Source organism: Schistocerca americana, chromosome 2 (assembly GCF_021461395.2).
Source record: "Schistocerca americana isolate TAMUIC-IGC-003095 chromosome 2, iqSchAmer2.1, whole genome shotgun sequence".
Classification (NCBI taxonomy): domain Eukaryota; kingdom Metazoa; phylum Arthropoda; class Insecta; order Orthoptera; family Acrididae; genus Schistocerca; species Schistocerca americana.
Genome location: NC_060120.1, coordinates 279,474,560 through 279,502,099, shown reverse-complemented (window position 1 = coordinate 279,502,099; position 27,540 = coordinate 279,474,560). Strand labels below are relative to the sequence as shown.

The following is a 27,540-nucleotide window of genomic DNA, read 5'->3' as shown; positions in this document are numbered from 1 at the left end:
CAAGGTCGTTGTAGCTAGGCTCAATACCGTTTCTTCCAAATCCACCAGAAACAAATGCAAAATAATTTTATTTAAAAAAGTGGATAAAGTGCCACTAGAAGCCTTCCTAAGAGACAATCTCCATTCCTTCCGAACTGGCTATGCAAATGTAGATGAGATGTGGCTCAAATTCAAAGATATAGTACCAACAGCAATTGAAAGATTCATACCTCATAAATTGGTAAGAGATGGAACTGATCCCCCATGGTAAACAAAACAGGTCCGAACGCTGTTGCAGAGGCAACGGAAGAAGCATGCGAAGTTCAGAAGAACGCGAAATCCCGAAGATTGGCTAAAATTTACAGACGCGTGAAATTTGGCACGGACTTCAATGCGAGATGCCTTTAATAGGTTCCACAACAAAACATTGTCTCGAAATTGGGTAGAAAATCTGAAGAAATTCTGGTCATATGTAAAGTACACAAGCGGCAAGACGCAGTCAATACCTTCGCTGCGCAGTGCCGATGGTACTGTTACCGATGACTTTGCCGCTAAAGCGGAGTTATTGAACGCAGTTTTCCAAAATTCCTTCACCAGGGAAGATGAATGCAATATTCCAGAATTTGAAACACGAACAGCTGCTAGCATGAGTTTCTTAGAAGTAGATACCTTAAGGGTTGCGAAACAACTCAAATCGCTTGATACGGGCAAGTCTTCAGGTCCAGATTGTATACCAATTAGGTTCCTTTCAGATTACGCAGATACAATAGCTCCCTACTTAGCAATCATATACAACCGCTCGCTCACCGATAGATCTGTACCTACAGATTGGAAAATTGCGCAGGTCGCACCAGTGTTTAAGAAGGGTAGTAGGAGTAATCCATCGAATTACAGACCTATATCATTGACATCGGTTTGCAGTAGGGTTTTGGAGCATATACTGTATTCAAACATGAATCACCTCGAAGGGAACGATCTATTGATACGTAATCAGCATGGTTTCAGAAAACATCGTTCTTGTGCAACGCAGCTAGCTCTTTATTCGCACGAAGTAATGGCCGCTATCAACAGGGGATCTCAAGCTGATTCCGTATTTCTAGATTTCCGGAAAGCTTTTGACACCGTTCCTCACAAGCGACTTCTAATCAAGCTGCGGGCGTATGGGGTATCGTCTCAGTTGTGCGACTGGATTCGTGATTTCCTGTCAGGGAGGTCGCAGTTCATAGTAATAGACGGCAAATCATCGAGTAAAACTGAAGTGATATCAGGTGTTCCCCAGGGAAGCGTCCTGGGACCTCTGCTGTTCCTGATCTATAGAAATGACCTGGGTGACAATCTGAGCAGCTCTCTTAGGTTGTTCGCATTTGATGCTGTAATTTACCGTCTAGTAAGGTCATCCGAAGACCAGAATCAGTTGCCAAGCCATTTAGAAAAGATTGCTCTATGGTGTGGCAGGTGGCAGTTGACGCTAAATAACGAAAAGTGTGAGGTGATCCACATGAGTTCCAAAAGAAATCTGTTGGAATTTGATTACTCGATAAATAGTACAATTCTCAAGGCTGTCAATTCAACTAAGTACCTGGGTGTTAAAATTACGAACAACTTCAGTTGGAAAGACCACATACATAATATTGTGGGGAAGGCGAGCCAAAGGTTGCGTTTCATTGGCAGAACACTTAGAAGAAGCAACAAGTCCACTAAAGAGACAGCTTACTCTACACTCATTCGTCCTCTGTTAGAATATTGCTGTGCGGTGTGGGATCCTTACCAGGTGGGACTGACGGAGGACATCGAAAGGGTGCAAAAAAGGGCAGCTCATTTTGTATTATCACATAATAGGGGAGAGAGTGTGGCAGATATGATACGCGAGTTGGGATGGAAGTCATTAAAGCAAAGACATTTTTCGTCGCGGCGAGATCTATTTACGAAATTTCAGTCACCAACTTTCTCTTCCGAATGCGAAAATATTTTGTTGAGGCCAACCTACATAGGTAGGAACGATCATCAAAATAAAATAAGAGAAATCAGAGCTCGAACAGAAAGGTTTAGGTGTTCGTTTTTCCCGCGCGCTGTTCGGGAGTGGAATGGTAGAGAGATAGTATGATTGTGGTACATGGACTCTATTCAAGTTAAGTTAAGTTTCCAGTTCATGTAAATAAAGAAATGTATTGGTCCACATGTGCATTTGTGTTGAAAGAGGATATTGGCAACTCATAACAACATCCTCTCCCTTGCTTCCTTGTGGTACAAGACTCCACACTTAGTGGCATTGTCAAAAAAATGCATTTATGTAATGTATGTCACTGACTGCGTGCTCTTATTGATTGACTGGTACAATTGTTTCATGATTCTTCTCTTGGCATAGCAGACACAGTTTCCAAGAGGCCCTCTGGCAGTTAAGCTCCTCCAACCACTTCTTGCATGTTCTGTGTACTATTGACTAATTACTTCAGTCTACAGTAATTATTGCAGAAAATATGTGATTACTGTATAAAAAAATGTATAAAACTTAACTACACTGTATATGTTGGTGAGATTTATTGCATGAAAAACACTGAAAGACCTATAAATATTCTATTCCATTTTAACTACATGTGGTGTTCCACAAGATTCCATCTAAGGGCCCTTACTTGTTCCTGCATGTATTAATGACCTATTATCAGTAACTTCAGCAGATGCTAAGTCTCTTTTGCTTTTCAATAATCTAAACATTCTAATAAATGGCAAAATCAAGGTTAGTTCTAAGATGAACTGTTAACGAATCCTTTATGAATGCTAATAAATGCTTTATATTCAGTTCACTGTCTTTATACTCATTAAGTCCAGTGCAGAAACTGCAAAGCATTCCTATACAGTGTATACATAAAATATAAAGACAGAAGAGGTTGACAGTGTTAAATTCTTGTGATTAAAACTTGATAATAGATTCAACTGGAAGAATCATACCACATACCTGCTGAAATGCCTAAACAATGCTTTGTTTGTGATGCGTGGTGCAAAAATAAAAAGCTGCCACACTTCTTTTTACCCCATACATCATATCATATGGTATTTAAAAAAAGCCATAGAGAAAGTAAGATCAGATTGTAATTCATTTTAGACCTCATTAGTTTTTGATTTTTTTTCTTCTTCTTGGACAAACATTCCACTCCAAGTCCTGTAAAAAAAAAAAAAAAAAAAAAAAAAAAAAACTATGAAGGTTTCTGAATGGGATGGAAATCGTTGTCAGTGATATACATGTACATGTATACACAAGCAAAAGATTACAATTTCAGGAAAATTGGATGATTTATTCAAGAGAAAGAGCATCACAAATTGAGCAAGTCAGTAACACGTTGGTCCACCTGTGACCCTTATGCAAACCGTTATTCGGCTTGGCACTGATTGATAGAGTTGCTGGATGTCCTCCGGAGGTATACCATGTTGAATTCTGTCAAATTGGTGGGTTAGATAATCAAAGTCCCAAGCTGGTTGCAGGGCCATACCCATAACGCCCCAAACATTCTTAATTGGGAGAAGATTCAGCTATCTTGCTTGCCAAGGTAGGGTTTGGAAATCACAGAGACAAGTAGTAGAAACTCTTGGCATGTGCAAGCTGGCATTATCTTGCTGAAATGTAATCCCAGAATGGCTTGCCATGAAGGACAATAAAACTGGCAGTAGAATATTGTCGATGTACCATTTAGCCTTAAGGGTACTGTCAATGACAACCAAAGGGGTCTTGCTATGAAATGAAACAGCACCACAGACCATCACTCCTGGCCGTCGGGCCATTTGACGGGTGATGGTCAGATTTGCATCTCACCACTCTCTGGGGTGTCGCCAGACATGCACTGGTCATCAAGACTCAGTTCAAAGTAGAGCTCATCACTGAAGACAATTCTACTCCAGTCAATTAGATTCCAGGCTGAAGAAGTGTCTGGAAACACCCAGCACAGCAGTAGGATACCAACTATTTGTTCACCGCCACATGGTCTGACAACCAGGAGAGATGGTCTGGGGTGCCACATCTTTTCACAGCAGGATCCATTCGGTTGCCATCCACAGTACCCTTACAGTAAAGTAGTATGTTGACAACATCCTATGCCCCATTTTGTAACCCTTCATGGCAAACCTTCCTGGGCTACAGTTCAGCAAGGAAATGCCTGCCTGCAAACAGTGAATGTTCCCACCAGTTGTCTTCATGCTTGCCAAACCCTACCTTTGCCAGTAAGGTCACCAGATCCCTCCCCAATTGAGAATATTAAGAACATTATTGGCACGGCTCCCCATCCAGCTCGGGATTTTGATGATCTACAGCATTTACTGGACAGAATTTGGCACAATACCCCCAGCAGGACCTCCAACGACTCTATCAATTAATGGCAAGCCAAATAACTGCATGCATAAGGCCCAGAGGTGGACCAATGCATTATTGACTGCTCAGTTTGTGAATAAATCAAAAAAAAATTCTGAAAGTGCAATAATTTTTTTGTCTGCACACGTAAATCAAATCTTGCAATTTCCATCCCCATCCCACTTGGATAATTCCTTCATAGCGTTTTATTTCTTTATTTATCTCCCCCACACCCACCCCTCCTCCATCAGCCACTGCCCCCATCGTAGAGGGTGTGTTTGGAGTAACTTTTATAGCTTTCAGATTATATAAATTACTTATTGCGCAAATTTAAATGAACCTTAATTCAAGAATGTCCTGCAGAAGCCCATACAGACTAATTCAGTACACTAACTACTAGACTTCAGCATGTTTACCCCTTAATAAAATTTTGTCACAAACTATATATCTCTGCCAATTCAACATAACTTTCCAGCATTCATATCAAGTTAAGTTATGAATAAGGTGACATTTCAAACAGTGTAAATAATTTATTGACTGTCAACTCCTTTACCATTTCTTAACAGAACCAACTGATGCATTTTTAATAATAATATCATAAAATATGAATGCATGTGATGCCTGACATCTGCACTTCATCACTGCAGTAATGTGATTTGTTTAAGTACAGTAATGCTTCATAAACTGTTTTCCTTTCATTGTCATTGATTACAACAGTCTAGAAGTAATCTTATCATTGTAGGTAGCTATACATTTACATCTTTATGCAGCTATACGTTTATATCTTTATGATACGTTTTATATTTTTTTCATCAGGAAAATACTTAAAAATTTTTGACTTATTGAATTTCAGATCCTTCACCACCATTTCACTTACAATCTGTGGAAAGAAGTTTTTTAGCTGTGAGTTACATATTTTGTTTTTCTTATATGTTTCACCTCCTAAAGAAGTTCCTTACTATTGTTTTATGGATCAAGCACTTGTCACTGCACTTTATAAAATCAAATGGTATATACCCACAGTGTGTCCTGTATGTGTTGCAACATGAAAGATGAGTAAACTACAGGAGTTATTCCATTTGAAACTATACATCCTACCATAAATGGTAATGTAAAGAGAAAGGGAAGGGCATATTAAATTCATTAAGATCATGCCTAGTGAAGCAGACACAGGTGTGAGACAATATGTTTATTAAATGCTAGGAGAGGGAACGCCACACAATGTGCAACAAGCTTACTCTAAATTCTTTATCAATTTTATCAAATCTTTTAGAATCTTCTGGTAGCTGGTTACGGATATCTTCAGATCCAATAAATATAGATTCCAAATGCATCCAGGTGCGCTGAACTTCAAACCATATCGATATTACTTGATCTGCATTGGACAATTTCCTCTGCCAGTCTGAAACTTCTTCCAAAAAATATGCAATGTACTTTGAGCTCATGAGATTTTGTAACTGAACCTGAAATATGAAACAGTACTTCATTTGTAATATTTGGAAGCACAGCAACTGAACAATAAGCAACATGGATGAATGCCAATAATAAGAAACTGAAGAAAATTGAACACGCACACACACACACACACACACACACACACACACACACACATACACATACATACATATATGCACATGAACTGCCTCTCCTGAGAGTCATCAAGCACATTTTCTCTGGTGCTTTGGCAGATATTTGTAATTTCATTTTTGAAAAGAGATGGAATTGGCCCACACAAATACTGCTCATCACATAATGGAAACTCCAGATTGGAATATCAACAATGTAAGGAAATGATAGATTGCTACTTCTCATAAAGATGACATGTTAAGTTGCAGACAGGCACAATTAACAGACACTTACACATTAGCTTTCAGCCACAGCCTTCATCAGAAAAAGAAAAGAAACACATACACATTTGGTCCCACAAGCAAGCACATCTCACACACACGAACGTTATCTCCAGCAGCTCAGACCAGAATGCAACAGTCACATGGCATGGAAGCAGCAATCACATGAAACATAATTAGCAATATATTTTTTAGCTGCTGCCTTCAACTCCACATCGCAGATGTCTGCTGAAGCACGAGAGGCAATGTGTCCAATGACTCTAATGAGGGACAGCCTACATATGATACAGTTTACTGTTTTGAGTCATGCCTCTTTGTCAATACGAAGTTACTTACAGCCACAGTTAAGTGTCCATGCAAATAATAGCAAAGCATAAATACTGGATAGATAAAAATTTAAAACTTTCAAAATGCAAGTGTGCCGGGGAACAGAGTGCAGACAAACCTGAGTCATATCTCATGGAGGGTAATCGAAGTGCAATGTCCCAAATGTGCTGCTTGATATGCTGTGAGTCTGTAAAAAAATTTATTTCAGTGGTTATGTGATTTATTGCATTTGAGAAAAGCATACATACATAATGCAGTTTATATTGAAATTCATTATTCTGACTTTTGTAAAGATGATGAAACATTGGTTTATTTTAAGGTAATGATAAGCAGTGACACATCTCTTATTAAGATACATTCTGGAAAAATTGGTGGTGGAGGTTAAAACACATTTTTAAGTGAGAGTATTGTGTCCTTCAGTATTTGTGGCATTATAAACCATACATGCACATAATATTCCACCTGGACATATCATTCTCCTTCAGATGAGTCATCGAAGACCCATTTCCCACACTGCTCTGTTTATTTAGTACATTTGGCAAGACTACAAGAACAGATATAACACCACTATGTAAAAACAAAGGCAGGAACACCGAGGACAAATAAATGGATAGTCACTATTGTTGTTAATAAGATTTGTCACTAAGTGTATCTCACAGACTCCCTGAATGAAGCTGCTGTGTTTTAACTAATTGCTGTATCATATTCCACTGGATGTCTAGTGGAGGTACTGCGCTTGGCAATAGCAGACTTAGTGGGCTGCAAAAACAGGCAAGTGCATGTTGACATTAAACGCAATGCTCTTCTACAATTCATGTGTGCTGAAGTGTGTGTGTCATTGGCAAAGCATTATATTAACTCTAGCCTTCCATACATCTGATTGTTTAGTTAACCTCCCCACATCAAAGAAGGGGAGTAAACACAGATGGTGTGTGAGCAGCTATGTTAACTTTAAAAATCTGGAGGATTCTGGCCACATTAGATGAAATATAACATACAGGAAAAAATTTGTTAATTTAATTGGTGTATTATTACTCTAATTCAGCAGTTGACTGATTTGTAGCTTTAGTTGATAATGTTAATATTAACCGAAGTAGAACTTTCCTTTAGTACCGTCTTGGATGCAAAAGATTCTTACGCAAACTATTTGAATATAGTCATGCTACATAGAAATGACAGTTCTGCTGCAGTTGAAAGCTGATTGCCAAAAAACACAAATGTCAAGTATCACATATCAAAATGTCAAGTATCACATATCAATGATTTGTTTAGGTACGGGAATTTCAAACTTCCATCTCTTTGAGATTATGAAGCATGTACCAAGTCAGATACAATTTCCAAGCAGTGATACTAGCTTCAGTCTACTGGTTCATAATTTTAGGAGCCAAGAATATTTTTGGCAGTCATGTACATAGGGGACATTAGAATCACACTTTTCACAGGTAACCTCATCCTGTCAAGGTTAGTTTGTGACTCATGATACCACATGCGAAGAGCAAAAGGGGAAATGAAAATAAGCCCTGCTCCAACATGCATCTTCCTTCATTTCTTCTCATTTCCAAAGTTTTTAGGCTGCTTAGTCTGATGGGTTGTCCTTCCTGTTAGAAAAGAGTTCCAACAGGTTAACTTTGCCACAAGCTCCTCTGTAAAAATTGTTCAAGAAGACTGCATCCATTAATGCATTATGAGTTTCCAACCTAGATGGCCACTCCACAAGAGCATGTTCTCATCTACGGTGAGTTCATGAGATAGGTGATAAGGAGTTTGTTTGTTGAGTTCTGTGGATTCATCCTCACAGATAATAATCAGATTTTGATTAACTGCTGACAAGAATTCACCATCTGGAGGAGAAACATACGGTCATTAGACACATTTAAAAGTACACTCACTATCCTAGCTTTTGGAATTTTTATTCACTTCCTACGTGAGGAGAGGTATAGGTTGAGGAAGGTTGACAATGAATAGTAGGTAACTCAGACCACATGATGAGAGCTCCATCCTTTCTCTCCCTCCTGCTGGGTAGGAACTAATAGTTCTGAGAGCTATGGTAGTGTCTGTACTTTTATATGTATCTATCAGCAGTACCAAACATTTTGTCTCCAAAAGATAAGCAGCTGCCAGCAACATGGACTCACAAAATGGTAGATGTTGGCGAACTACTGTCAAATACTTCATTAGTATAGGAACTTATAATTCATTCAATAATGCACTTTATTGATGTACACACTCCATACTGATACAGGACACACAGGAAGTGAAATAGTGCTCATTAGGCATCTGAGAACGCGTCACATCAAATGTGGAAAAGGAGGCTAAAGCTGTGATTCATCATTAATGAATAAGACTACAGAATGGAGTCCACAATTAGGACTAGTAGTACATTGAATATTGATTACTTTAAATATCTTTGATTCTTGATGGCATGTGGGATAATATGTTGGGACAGCTCAGTTCAGGCACAATGAACATTTTCAGACCAAAGTAAGCTATGAGGGCAAATGTGGTGTTAATTCACAAATATCATGTAGGCTTCTATTTAGTAAGGTGGGAATTTGTACAATGAAATCAAAGAATATCTACTTGCTTATAACACTTGAGCTGGTACCACCAATGGACATACAAACTATAATAATGCCAGCCAATGATACTGGCGAAAATCAGAAAAATCGTTCACGAACCATCAACCGGAGATTCTGAGATGAAAGCCATCAACCATTTACAAACACATTCAGACACTTATCCTGACACTCAATTTCCTGCTGAGTATTATAAATGTTCAGATGTATCAAAAATACATGCTGATCACAGAAACAATTTGTGTTGTTTAAAGACTCTTTCAAAATGGAATAATTCTGGATGGAGGTAATATGGATTGTACTATTTACAACAAACAATACAAATATTTTTATTTGAAAAGCTAGGAGAAGCTCTGGTGGTATCAATTTTATTTTCTTAGTCAACTATGGAGTTTATTGTTCTCTTATGCCCATATCTTATTAAATCTGATTAAAACTATATAAAAACTTTCAGACTCTTTTTTTCAAACTAAAACCACGGATTCATGTCTGCTTTATAGGTATGATTTGCTTGGTAGAAGAACTGAAAAAGTTCAATTTTCTATTTCATCCAACATGGAAATGATAGCCATTAAATTTATCTTTGCATAAAATAGCTATAAAAACAGCTGCCTCTTATAAACATGATTTATCAAATAATAGCTATTTATATTCATTTTCTTATCATAGAGATTAAATATGAGCATATACACAGTGCAATTATTTGTCTCTGTATTTGATAGCAACAGTGTTACAACAGAGCAGTTATCTATTCAGTAGATGAAGCTTTAAATCAGAAACTGGTACATGAAACAGGATGAAATGGTAGCTTCTCAATTCACTGAGGAATCTTCATGGAACAATATCAACATATTCTCACAAAGATTTAAAATTTTTTTGAAATTATCCCCTTTCATATTCATATTTTGTTTCAGTGTTTCTGCTGTGCAATTAGTGCGCCACAAAAGGTGTCAATGGAAATGTCTTTCAGAAACTTTTTCATGGCAGTTGGATCACTCTGATGGCCCCAAAATAGACTTCTTCCAACACATTCTACATTCTCAAGAGCAGAAAAATGTCCAACAGAGCAATGTCAGGAGTGAAGGGGGCCTGGAGCAGTATTGTCAAGTTGTGTTTGACCAGGAAATCCTGGACGCATAGAGATGTGGGGCTGGGAGCAATTCCATTGTGATATTGGCAGTCTCCTTTTGTGTCCAGATGATCCTTTTTCTCACTCTCTTCAGCATGTCTATGGCATAAGCAGTATTGGCTTTCTGCCCTTGGAGTACAAATTCTTTGTGATCAATGCTTTTGGTATACAAAGAAAGACTATTAGTGCAGATATCATTTCTAACTTATTCATTGTTTCTTGGGATTCACCATTCAGAACTTTGGCACTTCATGCAAGGGCTGTTATTCTGAGGGGTTTATTAATGGGAAAAGTAACTACAAATCACAGATGTAAAGTTGTAAATGACTTAAGCTCCCCAAAGTGAGAAGAATTTATTAGTACCCCTAAAAAACTAATACTGGCCTCAGAATTAAGATGGCAACACAGTGTTATAAGTGCAACACGTACATACACCACCAAGACTTCGTCATCCTTAGTTGCACCCAAAAGCATGGGAGAAAATTCACATGTGAATTTGTGTCATGAAAAAAAAAAAAAAAAAATGGCTCTGTCACCAAATCTACTTCTGTGGATGCAGATAACACCTAAGCAGAATACTAGTCTTGAAAAATTTAATTGTGCTGTATGTGTCAAATAAATTCACAAATAAAACTATTATGATCTTTATGTGCAATATTAATTACCAGTTCTGCCTTATTTCTTTACATATCCTGTTTCCCTTACCTCCCCTTCCAGTATACCTTTGTCTTCTTTTCCCTGTCTGTCCGCTCACTTGTATCAAAATCTGTCCTTTCCATGAAGCTCAACCTATCACTTTGCTCACTACATCAGTTAATTCATTGCTGTAAAAAGGCATTCATGCATAGTCTAATACTGTACAAACTGTTTAAAAATTTCTGTGACTCTAAAAGCTGAAGCAACCATAGCAATCTTGGTTTATCAATATTAAATCCATGTATGTTGTGGGTAATTTAATCTTTGCATACTTTTATGGGATTAAGTATAACTATTTACAGATCCCTTTAGAATATTAGAAGAAAGAAATATAAGCAAAACCAATACCTGGTTTTCTTCAAGAGTTTCTATTAGCTCCTCACTAGCTCGCAAAATAACGCAGTTAGTACGAGTGTGAACTTCATGATCAAATTCCATAGCTGCCCAAGTAATTTCAAGTTCCCTAAGTACCTTTTCCATTGACATTTCTTTAACAGATTTGTCAACAATATTCTTAACTTCATCTTCAAACTCATGTAGGTTAAGAGCCAATAGATCAGCTAAAGTTGTTGAACCATCCATTACAAATTTAACCTGAAACAAACAACAATATTTATCTTAACACACATTCAACTAACGAATTTTCTCCCACTGATTTTTCTCATTAAATAAGTAGCAAGTTCGCACATAATAATAATTGGAGAAGAAGTCAAAAAAATTCATACTATCAATTATGACTGATAAACTTACATAACTGTAAAGCACATACAAAATTAAAAAAGATAAAAAATGAATTGGTGACACCTACTGATTTGAGTTTCAAGAGGATTTTTAACTCCTTTTTGGAATGTAGAACTACATGAAACCAGCACAAGGACAAACAACAAAGACTGCAGTGGTTGCCTGTGCTTATTAATGTATAATATGATTCATTGCATATCCCTGAAGGCACTCCTTCATTACAGGGTTACGGAACACAATGTGTGAATGAATGAACTAGAAAGAGAAAAGGAGACTAAATTTCTTTAAATGTTGTCATCAGAAACAGGCAGGAAATAGGCAGAAATGATGAGGATCTACAGATGAACACCAAAAAAAATAACTGTGAGAAAATTATACTGCCAGAAAATACTGGGCTGCACAGCATAAAGTGTCCAGTGTTACCTGTCTCGAAATATCAGTGTGTTACTCAAACATTATTTACTCTGGGAGAAGTGTGAAGTTCCCTGTTACTACATTCCCCTAGGGACATAAATCGTAAATAATTTGATGTTGGTTAGACAGCAAGAACCTTTTTTTGAAAAAATTGAAATCTTGATGTCCACCTGTCTGCTTTGAAAGAGACTTGTAGGCTACAGTACCTGTAAATGGAGTTAAAGTAAAGTTACATGCCAACTTTTCTTTCCCCCTTTGTATCCACATTTTTATAAGTGCTGTTGCACCAGAATGAGAGGAAATGACAAGGAAGCTATACATTATACTCTAACATGACAATGGACTTTAGTCAGCCAGTAACTTCATAAATGACAATGTCGTATATCTCATTTGCTTAAGTCAGAGTGCCTTAATCTGCATTTTTTACTATCAGTAGTTTCATTCATGTGTCAATATCTTTCACAAAGATATCGAACATGCCTTGGTATTATAATTCAAGAACAAAAAATATAAAGTAATTTACATACACAGACATTTACATACTTAAGGTCTAGTATGATACAGAACCATCCCGGAATTTGCCTGAAGTAATTTATGGAAACCAAAGAAAACCTAAACCAGGATGGCTGGATGAAAACTGGATCCTCCACTCTCCCAAATACAATGGTACTCTGTTTAAAACAATGTTACCTGATTTGGTTAATTCCTGGTGTACAATACTGTTTTACAAATAAGTTATCCAGTAACGTAAAAGGCTAATGCTACACTGTTCATTCATTTCTCACTCCCAGTCTCCAGTTCTCAAAAACAAAGAAATTATCATGCTTGGTGACTTAAAAGTAAGTTTTTTTTTATTTGTAGTAATGACAGAACAGATTTTGAGAATGTAATGAGCTCTTTTAATTTGAGGGTAGTTGTTGACTTTCCCACAAGAGTAACAAAGGACTACAAAAGTCTGATTGACAGTACATTTGTAGACAGTAACAGAATTGATAAAATATGTGCAACACAAATCTTAAATTGCCTGTCTGACCATAATGGGCAGGTGTTAAAAATGCATGGTGTAAGCCCTGCTAACAAGAGTAGTTTTATGAACAGATCATTTCGACTAATCAACAGTGAGAATCTAGAAACCTTGCAGCAGCTACAGTGGGACACAGTATATAAGGCTAAAAATGTCAATGATAAATTTAATCTATTTCTGAATGAATTTGTTACCCTTTTTGAAGTTGTATTTCCTAAAAAAAATTCATAAAGTGCCAACCTGAGTGATTAAAGGAAACAATGGCTCAGTAAGGAATCAAAACATTCTGTAAAACATAGAGAATGCTTTATGTTTTACTCAGAAATTCTAACAAAATGCAGGATAGGGACCACTACAAATTATACTGTACCATCCTAAAGAAATTAGTTAAAAATCAAAGAGCATTTTTATCAAATCTGAAGTTGACAGTTCAAACCATAAAATGAAAACTATTTGGAAGGTGGTCAAAAGCGAAACAGGAAAAATTTCAGAAGATACAGACAGTATCGAAGTGTGTCCTCATGGAAGCACGGTAAATGAATGTGATATAGTTGCAAATATCTTTAACTATCATTTTTTGACAGAGGGTGATCAAATTGTTTGTATAGGATCTATGATTGAACCTTCTTTAAAAAGCAGTGCAGAACAAAATTAGTCAGACACATATGCTCTGTATTAGAGCCACTGAGATTGAGAAGGTAATAAGCCAAATGAAAAATAAAAATTCCACTGGAGTGGATAATGTGTCTATGAAAGTAATGCAAATTTATTCTTGAAGTTCTCTGTCACAAATTTAATGAGTCTACACATCAAGGTACTGTTGCCAATAGACTCAAATATGCAAATGTTAAGCCACTGTTCAAAACAGGTGATAAAGTTGAGGTTTCCAGTTACCAGTCAGTTTCATTGCTAACAAGTCTCTCTAAAACCCTATAGAAAGTAGTGTTGAGAAGAATCATGGATCATCTTAATAAACATAACATCCTTAATAAAAATCAGTTTATATTCCAAAAGAGTATTTCAACTGAACACACCATTTCCTCATTTGTCAACCAACTCATCAAATCCATAAACAATAAAATATTGCTCATTGGAATCTTTCTTGGCACATCACAAAATTCTACTTATGAAGGATGAGCACTATGATTTATGTGGTAAAGTTGGGATGTAGCTTGAATCATTTCTTAATGGCAGAAGGCAGCACTCAGCGATTCTGCAAAGGCACTTGCCTGCTCTGACTGAGCACAGTGAAATGTTGAGTACCACAGGGCATGGTCCTTGGTGCTTGGTCCTTACTTTTCCTAATCTTTATCAATGATTTGCCGTAGTGTATGTCACAAAAAGCACACTTCACTCTATTTGCACATGACACAACCATTATGGTAGAGAAAGTACCAAACTGCAGTCTACAGAACTCTGCGACCACTATATTCAAAGAAGCTTTACATTAGTTCACTTCCAATGGTCTGTTCCTCAATGTTAACAAGACTCAGTTCATTCAATTTCAAACATCAAACAAAAAACTGGAAAATATTGAAATAAAACGTGGAGAAAAGAAAGAAATATTGAGAGTTGAGTCTTCCAGCTTCCTGGGATTACACATTAACAACACTCCAAACTCTCTAAACTGAGGAGTTCACATCACTGACCTATTTAAAAGACTGAATTTGGCAGCATTTGCCATTTTCTCAATTTCATCTGTTTGTGACTTAGAAACAATCAAAGCTGCACACTTTAGATATTTCCATTCACTTACAACACTTCGCACCATCTTCTGGGGAAATGAGTCATGGGCAAATAAAGTTTTTATTGCACAGAAGAGAGACATCAGAATTACAGGTAGAGGGCACCATAGGTGCTCCCACAGAAACTGGAGATCTTTGCCATGCCATGCCAATACATTTTTTCACTAATGTGCTTTGTGAACAATAATCACAAAATGTACAGGACACACAGTGAATACCTTGATCATGATACAAGAGGCAAACAAGATCTTCACAAAGATATAAATAAATCTCAGTTTGGCACACAGAGGAGTACATTATTCAAGAATAAAATTATACAACAAAATTCCAGCCCATGTTAAATCAGTCATTGGGATTAACACTAAATTCAAAAAGCAGCGAAGACTTTATCTTTTGAATAGTTCTTTCTATTATTTACAGGAGTTTTTGACAATGTGTAATAACTAGTAAAATGTATTTAATTTTAAGCATTCCTATAAGAAATGACTATGTAGTACTGGTGTATCAATTGCTGACAATGCTTTTTTATATGAATTAGAATGTAAGCCTTATAATTTGCTGTGTAACTATCATTAAGACTATAATCTATGTTATTTGAACACTTGTACCTTATTTATCTTTTTACACGTGATTTAGATTGTAAGTCTCATGACCATTTAAATATGGTTATTATTGTAATAATCTAACACATTCTATATCCTAGCAATACACTTGTGTCAACAATCCATGGAACTTGAAAGTAAATAAATAAAACAAATAAATAAATCCCTCTATAACAGGTGAGATGTTGAGCTCATAAAGAGGACCAGGTGTTGGTATTATATACTATATAGCTTTGAGAGAAAGTTTTTCCACAAAAGAAAACATGAAGGAAGAAATATAGTGTGTAAGTGTTATGTGAAATGACAGATATTTCTCATCATCATCATCATCATCATCATCATTATTATAATTATTATTATTATTTATTTGTGTTGCACTTTTTACCAAACACATATTCTGTGGTACGTAAGTAATCCTTCAATGTATGGAATGCATTTATGAACAGGTACTTTTTAACTACCCTTTCAAATAAGTTTGTTTTAGCAATTTCTTTAATTTCCTTTAGCAGTTTATTGCATAATTTTATGCCTTCATGGAATATGCTGTTTTGAGTTTTATGTTTATACTTTACTGGAAATGTAAATTATGTCCAGATCTTGTTCCATTGTCATGAACAGAGTAGTCTGTGCAGTAATTGTCATATGTATAGCTGATTGGTAAATGTGCTCCCATAGTGCAGCTGTAATCTCCAATGTTATGAGCAGATCTTTACAATGAGCTCAACTATATCCTTGGTGTAGTGAAGCAGGTTAAATCACTTAATAAAGGCACAGCCTCTGGTCCAGACTGTATATCAGGCGTGTTTCCTTCAGAATGTGCTGATACAGTAGCTCCATACTAAGCAATCATATACAACCGTTAACTCATCGAAAGATCCGTAAAGACTGGAAAGTTGCACACGTTACACTAGTACCCGAGAAAGGAAAGAGGAGTAATCAGCTGAATTACAGACCCATATCACTAATGTCAATTTGGATTAGGATTTTGGAATGTATAGCATGTGTTTGACATTATTAATTACCTCAAAGAAAACAATATATTGACTAATAGCACAGATTCAGAAAATATCATTCTTGTGAAACACAACTAGCTCTTTATTCTCAAGAAGTAATGAGTGCTATCAAAAGGGGACATCAAATTGATTCCATATTTTTAGATTTGCAGAAGGCTTTTGTGCCATTCCTGTCAAGAGTTTTCTATTCAAACTGCTTGCCTATCGAGTCTCGCCACAGTTGTGCGACTATACTTGTGAGCACGTGTCAGGAAGGTTGTAGTAATTAACGAAAAGTCATTGAGTAAAACAGTAGTAATATCTGGCATTCCCCAAAGAAGTTTTACATACCCTCTACTTTCCTAATCTACATAAACGACATGGGAGACAATCTGAGCAGCCCTCTTAGATTGTTTGCAGATGATGCTGTCATTTACTGTCTTGTAAAGTCACCAGAAGATGAAAGCCTGCAGAAACTGACTCTAAATATGAAAAGTGTAGTCTTCCAGATGAATAATAAAAGAAATCTGCTAAATTTTGGTTACACGATAAATTAAAAAAAATCTAAAGGCTGTAAATTCAACTAAGTACTTAGGGATTACAATTACAAATAATTTTAATTGGAATGTTGAACCAAAGACTGTAATTTATTGGCAGAACACTATGAAAATGTAACAAGTGTATTAAAGAGATTGCATACACTATGCTTGTCCCCCCTTTCCTGGAGTATTACTGTGTGGTGGGACTCTGCATAGATGGGACTGATAGAGGACATCGAAAAAGTTCAAAGAATGGCAGCACATTTTGTATTATATTGTGAAACTGGGGAGAGAGTGCCACAGACATTATATGTGAATTGGGGTGGCAATCATTAAAAGAAGGACATTTTTCTTTCCAGCAGGATCATCTCGTGAAATTTCAGTCACCAACATTCTTCTCTGATTGTGAAAATATTCTGTTGGCACCCACCTACATAGCGAAAAGTGAGCATCATGATAAAATAAGAGAAAACAGAGCTCACACAGAAAGATTTAAGAGTTTTGTTTTCTAGCGCCCTGTTTAGGAGTGGAATGCTACAGAAATAGTTTGAATGTGTTTCGATGAACCGTCTGCTAGGCACTTAATTGTGAAATGTAAATGAAGATGTACTGCAAGGGCATGCTGATAAGTACTGCCTCCAAATTTTTTACAGAAAACTCTAAAAGCTTTTTAAATATAAAGAACTTTATTAACTTTCTACATTTTTTACTCTTCATGTCTACATATTTATTTCTCAACATAGTCACCCTGGCGACTAACACATTCTTCCCGACGAAAGGCCAGTTTGTTGACACTGTCACTGTACAATGTTTTACTTTGTTGACAGAGCCACAACCTCACCTCTGGTTGAACCACTTAATCACCATCAAAATGATGTACTCGAAGGTATTGTTTAAGTTTCGGAAATAGATGAAAATCAGATGGCGCCAAGTCAGATCTGTATGGAGGGTGATCAGTGACAGTGAACCCAAGGTATTGCATTGTTGCAGAAGTCACAGTGCTCATGTGCATTCTGGTACTGTCATGCTGAAAGAGGGGGTGTTCCACGTGTGGATGAACTCTTCGAATTCAAAACTTGATTACAGCATGTTGTTTCTCAAGCACTAATGTTACATTATACACTGCCATGTTACATGCTGCAATTTGGAGTCCTCTAGTGGCAGAGGGTTACAACTTGCACCAACAAAGCAGAAAAGTCGACCAAGTAATATGCGCGACATGTAGTACCTCAACTGATATTGAGAACAGAACAAAAACTTTGGAGAGATTACTTTTCAGCATGCCCTCACATTCTTTTGGTCCTCTTCTGCAGATAGTTTTAATATTTTGTGCATTTCTTCCTCAGAAAAGAATACCATAGCTAAGAATTGACTGAACCTATGAGTAGTATGTAACTACTCATCACAAAGAGGAGGCGTTGAGTTGCAGACAGGCACAATAAAAAAAGAGTTCTAAGGTCTTAAGCTTTTGGCCACAAGGCTGTGGCCTTCATCAGAAATATAAAGTGTGGGACCACAAAACACATACACACACACACACACACACACACACACACACACACACACACACACACACACACAAGCACAACTCGCACACAGCCACTGTCTCCGGCCTGACTGGAGTAGCACTACAGTTTCTGTACCAACCTCCCCAATTTCTGCCAACTGTGAATACTAGAAGCTACGTTCCTTCAGGATGAAGTCTCTCTGTGCACTGTAACCAACAAAGAGGGTTGGTTCTTCCATTCAGTGATCTATTTTGGCAACTACCTGGTACCATTTTCCTGACAAACTATTGCAGTCTTCATTGTAACTCTCGAAAGAGGCCCTCACATGATACTACCAGCCAAGCCACTTGAACCAATGTCATGAAAGCAGATCCCGACTTTCCACATGAGATGACATTTTCCCAGGTTTAATTAACAGCCATGAAATGGTAAATCATTGTTAGATACACTATCAACTACAAATATTGCATCCTAATTAAAATTCTAAAAATGACAATTTAATCATGTTGCACACACAGTACCTGTGGATACACAGTTTTATTCCTGACATCAAATTATAGGAACAGTTTTCTAAAATGTATACAAAGTTGACACACTGTGGCAGCAACAATGAACAGAGTTTGATACAATGCCTCAAGGTTGTGATAAAACAACAGAATGTACTGTGACCAACAAAAGAATCAACAAGTGTCACTAGATGTTGAAGTAGGCAGTAATTTGCCTGGAGAATAGAACTTCAAGTGGAATTTGTTTTTAGCTGTAAAAATGATGAAAATTTCACAAAATTTGAAGAGATTCAAAGAAGTTACATAGTTAAAATCATTTCCCATTTCTCCTATGTAAGTAAAAGTGTATAGTGGGACTGTACTGTGAAAGCAAAATGTGTTTGAGAATACAAAACAGTCATCTGTGGTCACCTGTCACCCTGACTGTGTTGCTACCATAACTTCTTCGAGTTTCATTAGCGAACATAGTTTATATATATTAAACATTGTAACTGTTCGAGAATAACTTAAAGCTTAAAAACTGAATATTATTTCTAAAATAATAAGAAACAAATCTTCAGTTTGCATATATCTTGCTTTGAGTTCTAACTGAAATCAGAATAACCATTTATGAGTTCTACAGGTACAGCAATTACAACAGTTACAGTTGCAACCATGAGAAATATAATGTTCTTGCTACAGTAAAAATCAGTTAAGGTAAATAATTTTCACCTAGAAATCTCAGAGAGAGCTTTTCATGGCATGAAATCACTGCCCTGTAGAGTTTTTGCTTAATGCATAAAATATTTCTGTTCTTAAATAGAGTAATCCTAGAAATCATGTCTAACGCGTAAGTATCACCACATATAACTTACCGAATATTTTGCTGGAAGACGCTCTGAGCACTAGCAGCATGAAAAAGAAAAAAAAATGTTACAAGTCTCCAAAATTTAAATAAAGGAAAGCAAACCTTAAAAACAATGGAAGGGGTCATTATCAGGGAAGGGAGGGGGGGGGGTTATTATAAATCTCAGAAGATAAGAAAGCCAAAATCTGAAGTTATTCTCCATTTAAGACGAAAAAATTATATGAAGATACACACCACACTCATCTTATAATAAGCCGAAACAGATTTGTACATCTATTATTATTAAACCACAAAATAAATAATAAATGTACAAGTCTTACACAGAGGAAAAGGGGCTAAACTCAGCCATTTACAAATTCTAGAAATTTAAAACAAAGAAAAAACAGGTTTGTATATCCCCATACCTATGATGAAACAAGCAAACACAATTCAATTATTCACCTCTTTTAGATGATATCGCAACTCTGAGATAGAAGTAAAACTTTGGGGTCTCGATCCATCAGTAGATAAAAAGTTCTAGGCTGATGCACAACTTTATTCCCATACATGTTTTCTCATGTTAGTGTAATTGCTGTATTGTGTAATTTCAAAAGTAATTTGTCAAAAAATAGTCACTGAAGTAATTTTCCATAAAGCCAAGGATCAACAAATTGTGTTTACCTTAGTGTTTTCATGTGTGGGATTCAGTAATATGCTTGAAAATTGGCTTATAACCCAAAACCATTTCTTTTAGTTAATTTACAATGTTTCACCAATAACCACAGTTGATTCAATTAAAATAATGCTCCTCCTCTTACAAACCATTTTCATTCTCGTCCTACCTTGTTTTTCATTTCTGAATACAAGCAGGCACAGCACTTACTACTTTACCATGTTTCACCTTCTACACTATCACCAAACATCACTTTCTTCTCTTAGCCAAGGGCCATAGTAATCTACTCCCCCTCTAAACCTCACTCAGGACAGGATCATACAGCCACATCACGCATCTTGAGTCAGGAAATAGGTTTGTTTTCAGCATGGCAAGTATCTACATGGACAGTGCGATGTTGTCTGGAACACGTGAACTGCCAACACAGCAATCACTATTTTGGTCGAAAAAAGAAGCCCTAATAACTGGAACAATGGGAAGTACCATCTGCTATGCATTTCACGGTGGTTTATAGAGTGTAGATGTACATGTACATGTACAGTGCTTTCATCGCTGTAATACAAGCACTGCAACAGGTGTGATGGTATGGTGTGCCTTTGGGTGCATAACACAATTACCTCCAGTTTGTAGTGCCTGTAATCTGGAATACAGCTGTTAAATTTCTGATAACTGAAGGCTAGTGGCTATGTCCTATCTTCAGAGTCTCTGTGGCATTATCTTTCAAGTCAGTAGTAATATTAACAAGACTGTGTAATGGAATGATGAGACAAGGACTGTGAATGGTTAGAGGGGGAACCACTGGTTTTAGGCACGAAGGAATCTAGTACGGGCATGATTCATGAGACATGTAATAATGAGATATGTAGTAAAGAACTGCATTGGTGTTTATTGAAATTTGTGGGAATTACAACAAGTGAACATCAGACCAATAAGAATTCAGCCTAAGGAAGCCACTGGGAAGCCTGAATGGATACACTTAATACAAGACCAAGCATTTATAAATGAATTATTTACTAGGAAGCTCTGCTTTACGTGCATTTAGAAGTGGTCCCAAATGTGTAAGTCACACTAAGTAAACTGTGCATCACGACTACATTATAACATGTTTAGTGACCAGCAGGTGGAACAAAATGACATGAGTTAAGTAATGTGATTTTTGATGACAGTAAACTATTTCTCGTTTGTCTGTGCTCAGATGTTATTGTGGACAAAAGTTTATGGTGTATGGTTATAGATTTGCTCCTCTAATAATGCATGTTCAGATGATTAATGGCTCATTTTCTATTCAATGTTAAACTGGTCCCTTCTGTTCTGCCATCATAGTGTTATTGCGCAATGTTAAGAGTTACAGGTCATACACAATTCTGTAGTTTTTGGTTTATTTACTCTGAATACATGATTTTTCAGAGTGCCTTAAGGTAAAGTTTGTGGCCACATAATAATATCTTGTGGTCAAAACCAAAGAACATAAAACACGGCCATGAATTATCAAAACATTTTCTGATAGCATTTTTTGGTTGTAATATATGTTATATCAGACCATGGAATGCATTATTACACTGAGATTCAACTGAGTTGGTACAATGTATGTTATGAAAGATACGTATGTTTTTATCATCAATATTTTCTGTTCCATGCCATTTCTACTTACTACACTCACATAAGTGGTCATACAACTATGTGAAGCATACCAGAAGGAAGATATTATTGTATACTTTGTGAAAGAACTACCATGAGTTCACTGTAAGTACAGTTTGGCTGCAATTTAACAAAATAATTTTTGATCAATTGTTAAGACAGAAAATGTTAGGAAACAGAAAAACACTGGTTACAATCAGCATGATATACTGAATACTTTTTCAATGTTCTTTTATATGCAGTGTACACATATTAATGTCCACAGGTTGTTAATATATTTACAGTGATGTTCAAAGACACAACATGTGTTAATCTTTTCTTGATATCCTGCAACTCAAGTGTGGACACTTTCTGATTTATACTTCTTGTTCTCTTGCAAATGAGCGTTCCCTTTCTGCTTGAGACCTGCAGTATCCAGGTCTACTTTCTGTTTTTCCTATTCAGTTTTCTCACTCTTCTTTTCCTGCAATGACTAAATATGAAGCAGACAGCTGTTCAGAAAGTTTGACCTCACTGTGTCACAAATTTTGCTGTTTCTCATAAACTAACTTCATTATTATTATTATTATTATTATTATTATTATTATTCACAATGGAGAATACAAATTAGGATTTAAATCAGCTTGTACTGACCTTTGTGGCTGCCATTAGCTGTTCCCAGTGTCGCTCTCTTATTGCGGGATTCTGTAATTCTGTCACAGCCCTGAGAGAGGTCATCAAATTCTTCAGAGTAGCCTCAAGACCTACATAGGCATCCCAGGATCGCATTTCCTTATCGAGACCTATATGAAAAATTATCACAGTACCTTAACATGAAAGTAGGTGGTGTCTGCGAGAAAATACCACACAGGAAAATAAACATGAATTCCTTATTATATAATTATTCTCTTTTCTTTTCCTATTCTATGTGTATACAGGGCTTGGTATTAGAATTGTTAGTGCAATCTGATGTACAAACTGAATTTACTACAATTAATCCCTATAATACAAGGTAAAGTAATAATACTTCCAAGGCAGCATCTTATTTGCAGCAATGCAGCTGGCATGAAGTTCAACTTGCCAATTATAAAGCAGCAACACTCTATAGAGAAATACAAAGTAATGGCATTCAAAGAAATGTGTTCAGTGAGATATAAAACTGTTATATCTAATAACTCATTTAGATGAGTTTTACAGTTGAGAAATTTGGTATATGACATAAATTAAAATGAAAAACACATCATTTAATAAGTAAATAGGTTCATAACCCTCTACAGAATAATAATAAAAAACAATGAAAGAAAAGTGTGTTCAAAATTGTAAAATTATTACAGTTTCAAAACTACTTCTATGAAACATTAACGATTTTCAGATTTGATGAAGACAAACTTCGGGTGGCAGTGATGAAATCTCTGAGAAACTGCCCATGAATAGCGCTGTTCTGGGTTTAAGTTTCAGTCCAGTATACAGTTTTATGGTAAGTCTCTACAACAAGTGTTAATGTGAGACAAAAAACTAGAGAAATTATTTGTAAGAGAAGAATTCAACATTTTTCTTTCCATAAATAACTTTACAAAACAGTAAATTCTATGAATCTGTCATATCTATAAATAAAGATTTCAGGATAGTAAAATAAGTTACTTATTGTGAGGAAAACATCTGGAGGCAACTTAATTTTTATACTTTATACCGTAAGTTCATGAAAGAATAATAAGATTGAAATATTTTTTAAAAAAGTTTGCTTTCTTATTTCAAAACTGATGTTACTAAAAATTTCAATAGGTAGATAATATCTGACTGAACAACTGGCTTTATCACTAAAGAGAAAGATATGTAGTGATTACTTTTCAGACTACATTCTCTTGTAAGCAATTAATTTCTCAGTTTCTCGACTTATAGGTAATCATGGCTACATCTGTAAGTGAATATTTTTTTCGACAGAAAATAATAAATGAAAGCTGATCAGATACAATGCCCAACCATTGAAGTGAAGTCATATGACAATGAATTCTGATTTTAGAAATCTGCAGAAGTGAGACAGGCATTTGCAGGTGGAAAGATAAATTATAGTTATTAACTCAGATCCATTAGGAATGATTAATACTTCAGATAAAGCCATTAAAATGTTTGGAGGCAGAAGCATGTTTGTCTCTTACTGCACCTTCCTCTCTATAAATCAGTTATTATTCTCAGCTTGTAAGAAATATATATTTTGATGGAGAAAGCATACAATGGAAAATCCATGATGGACTGTAACAACATTATGAAAAGGAATATTTTGATGGATAAGCTTTTATACATTAACAGTAATTTAGCAAGTTTTATTGCAGTCACAATTGCAGCTTCATACTAGTTACAAACATATTCCTACAATGCTTTTTCAGTATTAACAACTGTGAACTCAAATGTCTTAAAGTGGAAGCATGATCTTAAGCATACAGAAAACATCTATATGACACGTAAACATTGGATACAATGTGCTTGAGGCAGAAAGTTTACAATCAGTGTCTATCACTTTATGATTTATGACCATGAGATATGTACTTCTGATGTGAATTCAGTACGCAATGGAGTGATTCATTTTAATGATTACTATGGAACAGAGGAAAACAAATAGATGGCACAGGGAAACCAACTGAGAGGAAGACATAATTATGATGGTAATGAAAATGAAATGGGAATTGCAAGACATATGTAGCCAGATGAATGGATGATAGTTGACCAAGGAAGCTCCTTGGCAGGTTGTGAGAGACGTGAGAAAACTGAGATTATGATGTAACAGGGTTCATGGACGACATTAGAAAAGCATGCATAACTAACATAATTGTGTACCACCGAGGACCGTGACATCTGTAAGAGATCTTTATCCAGTGATGGATGTCAAATGGCTGATGATGATGTGTCACAGTTTCCACCCAGAAATGAAGTAACATGATAACTACGAAGAAAGTTATTAAGACCATTGAAGAAGTGAGATCCAAGAAGCAAGTTACATAAGGTAATTGGTATTAAGTGTATATAAAAGCTTATAATACAATCATTCATACACTGTCACATATTATATAAGCATTTACACCCACTAGCTCCCCCCCCCCCCCCACCCCTCCCTTCCACACAAACAGACACAAACACACCTCTTCTCAAGAAGAAAAGAAAAAAGTCAGGTCAGTTCCTAACAAAGAAACACAAAGGTCCAGAATCTCTAGTTTTATTGTCTTGCTTGAGTATCCTTTTACTAACTGAATCATCAGACTGTGATTCCTGATTTTGGTGAAACTTAAATTTTGGCTAGGATGTAACTCCTGCTCTTTTATTCTGTTTTAAGTTTCTTATAATTTTTTAAATAAACTTAACACATTTGATAGTTCATTAAATTATACAAAAACAAACAAAGACATTCAGTACAAATGTAATGAACTTTCCACTAAAATACATTAATTTTCCTGAAAAATTTTCATTAGCTTATAACATACTCAATTTTCAACCACCAAATTTTCTTATTATTACACTACACCACAGTACGTAGCTACTGATAAGAGTATATGCAAAGCATTATAAATTCAGTTAGACTAATGCTCTGTAGCACTGTGACTACGTATGGTGCATTGTCCAAGACAAAACATTTAGGACGAATCACATATTGCAACAATAACAGAACAAACAACACAGAATTGTACTACTAAGGAATAAGGGTAATTTGTTTTTGAAGAACTCAGATCACACTCAAACAACACAAATCATTACAATTTCATCATGTGAGAAAAGCATCACATAGAAAAAGAAACAAAATGTTATATAAGCTGCACATTTCACATTGTATTTAGTTACATGTGTTTTAATATCTAGAAGAAACATGTACCAATGAGAGCAAAAAGACAAAGGCCAAAGAAAATGGAAAATGACTGGCACAACTGTGTGACTTAATAATCAACAAGCAACCATTACAATGAAACATAATCAATCAAGACCTGTAAAAACATATGAACTGTAATTAACACAAAAGAATTTAGAAAAGTGATACACGTAAAATGATAAACAATAAATATATAAAATGATAAACAACAAAAAATTAATAGAGGACTATCTATATTTAGAGAAAGCCAAGAGTAAAGAAAAGGAAATAGACATATAATCTAGAACTTTTACTGTAAGAAATGTCTTACTGGGCAAAATGAGCACAGTAGGAGAAGATAAATATGTAACAAAGATTGGGTGACAATACCACAGTCAGTAGCTGTGTTCTTGTTACATTTCAGTGACGACTGCTTGCAAAGCTGTGTAGAGGAGCAGCCATGTTCACTCAACATGACTAACATAAGCAAAAGGAAAAACTTCTGCTAACGTAGTCACATCATTACTAGATGTCCAGATTAAAAATTGAAGTAGCCCACTAGCTACAATTCCTGTAAAGCTGAAAAGTGTTTTGAAAAAGTAGAAGAGCTTTAAAGACATTTCACGCAGTTAGCGATTTAAGCAACTTGGCTGCCTATCCTGTAGAAAGCTTCCTTCGTAAATGCTGCATACTCTTTAGCTCAACAAAACACAATATCAGAATGGATCACTGCCTTCAAAATTTTGACACTTTATCTCAAACCAACAGTTCATCTCAGTTTGATTCTCAAGTACTTTCAGTTGGACAATTGGCTGATATTCACAAATTTTCAACCTCCTGCAAAGCTTCTTCATCCACAGACAAATTTGTTTCTCAGTATTGTGCTCTATGCGAGTGTCCTTTAGTAACTGGCCTGGTCTTTTATTCCAACAAGGCAGTGACCACAGCTCTATATTAGCTAATGCATCCTGTCATTATTATGACGCTTTAGAAAATTCAATCTAGAGTTTCGCAAACTTAACAATTTATGTTGAGTATGCACCTATATGAATTTCCTCTGTATGTTGCAGTCTACTGTACCAAGAGTACATAATAACATTAGTTTCCTCAACTGCATGATATTTCATAATACTAGTTAGAATCCATTACAATGACAGTTTGGCTTCATGGATATGGATTATATTCCTTGAGCATGTACACTTTTAACTTTCTTATGCCAAGATGCCTATTAGTTTCATCCATCTTCAGTTATATAGTTATGAATAGTATGAATGTAACAAATGAATTTTAAATGCTGCACATACACTGTGCACAATAACAATTTATTTAACTGCTATTTCTCCCCAATCTTCATACTAATGTATAACTTACAATTAATGCAGCTTAATTGTTGCCGATTTTAGTATTCAACAAGGTAAAATATAGCAGCTAATTAAAATACTTCAGGGGTAAAGGAGACCACCCACTGAAAAGCACAAGCCTTGAATCGCTGACCGGCACACACAAAAAAGGAAACAAAATTTGCTAGCTTTCAGTGTTATTCTTTTTTGAACTAAATACACATAGAAAACAAACACACACTAATGACATTTTCAAGTTGCACAGAGATGCAACAAAATTCAATGAACAAA

The 27,540-nt window shown here is 35.9% G+C and overlaps 1 protein-coding gene across 1 annotated transcript in view; it reads right to left on the bottom strand.

Annotated features, from left to right (window-relative positions):
- Positions 1-27,540, bottom strand: part of LOC124593960 (dynein beta chain, ciliary-like) — a 746,507-nt gene that overhangs the window by 285,101 nt on the left and 433,866 nt on the right. Inside the window, exons 27-29 of the mRNA XM_047132308.1 lie at positions 22,732-22,880; positions 11,233-11,484; positions 5,554-5,772 (exon numbers count right to left, since the gene is read on the bottom strand). Of these exons, the coding sequence (XP_046988264.1) occupies positions 5,554-5,772; positions 11,233-11,484; positions 22,732-22,880 (620 nt within the window). The remainder of the gene's footprint in view (positions 1-5,553; positions 5,773-11,232; positions 11,485-22,731; positions 22,881-27,540) is intronic.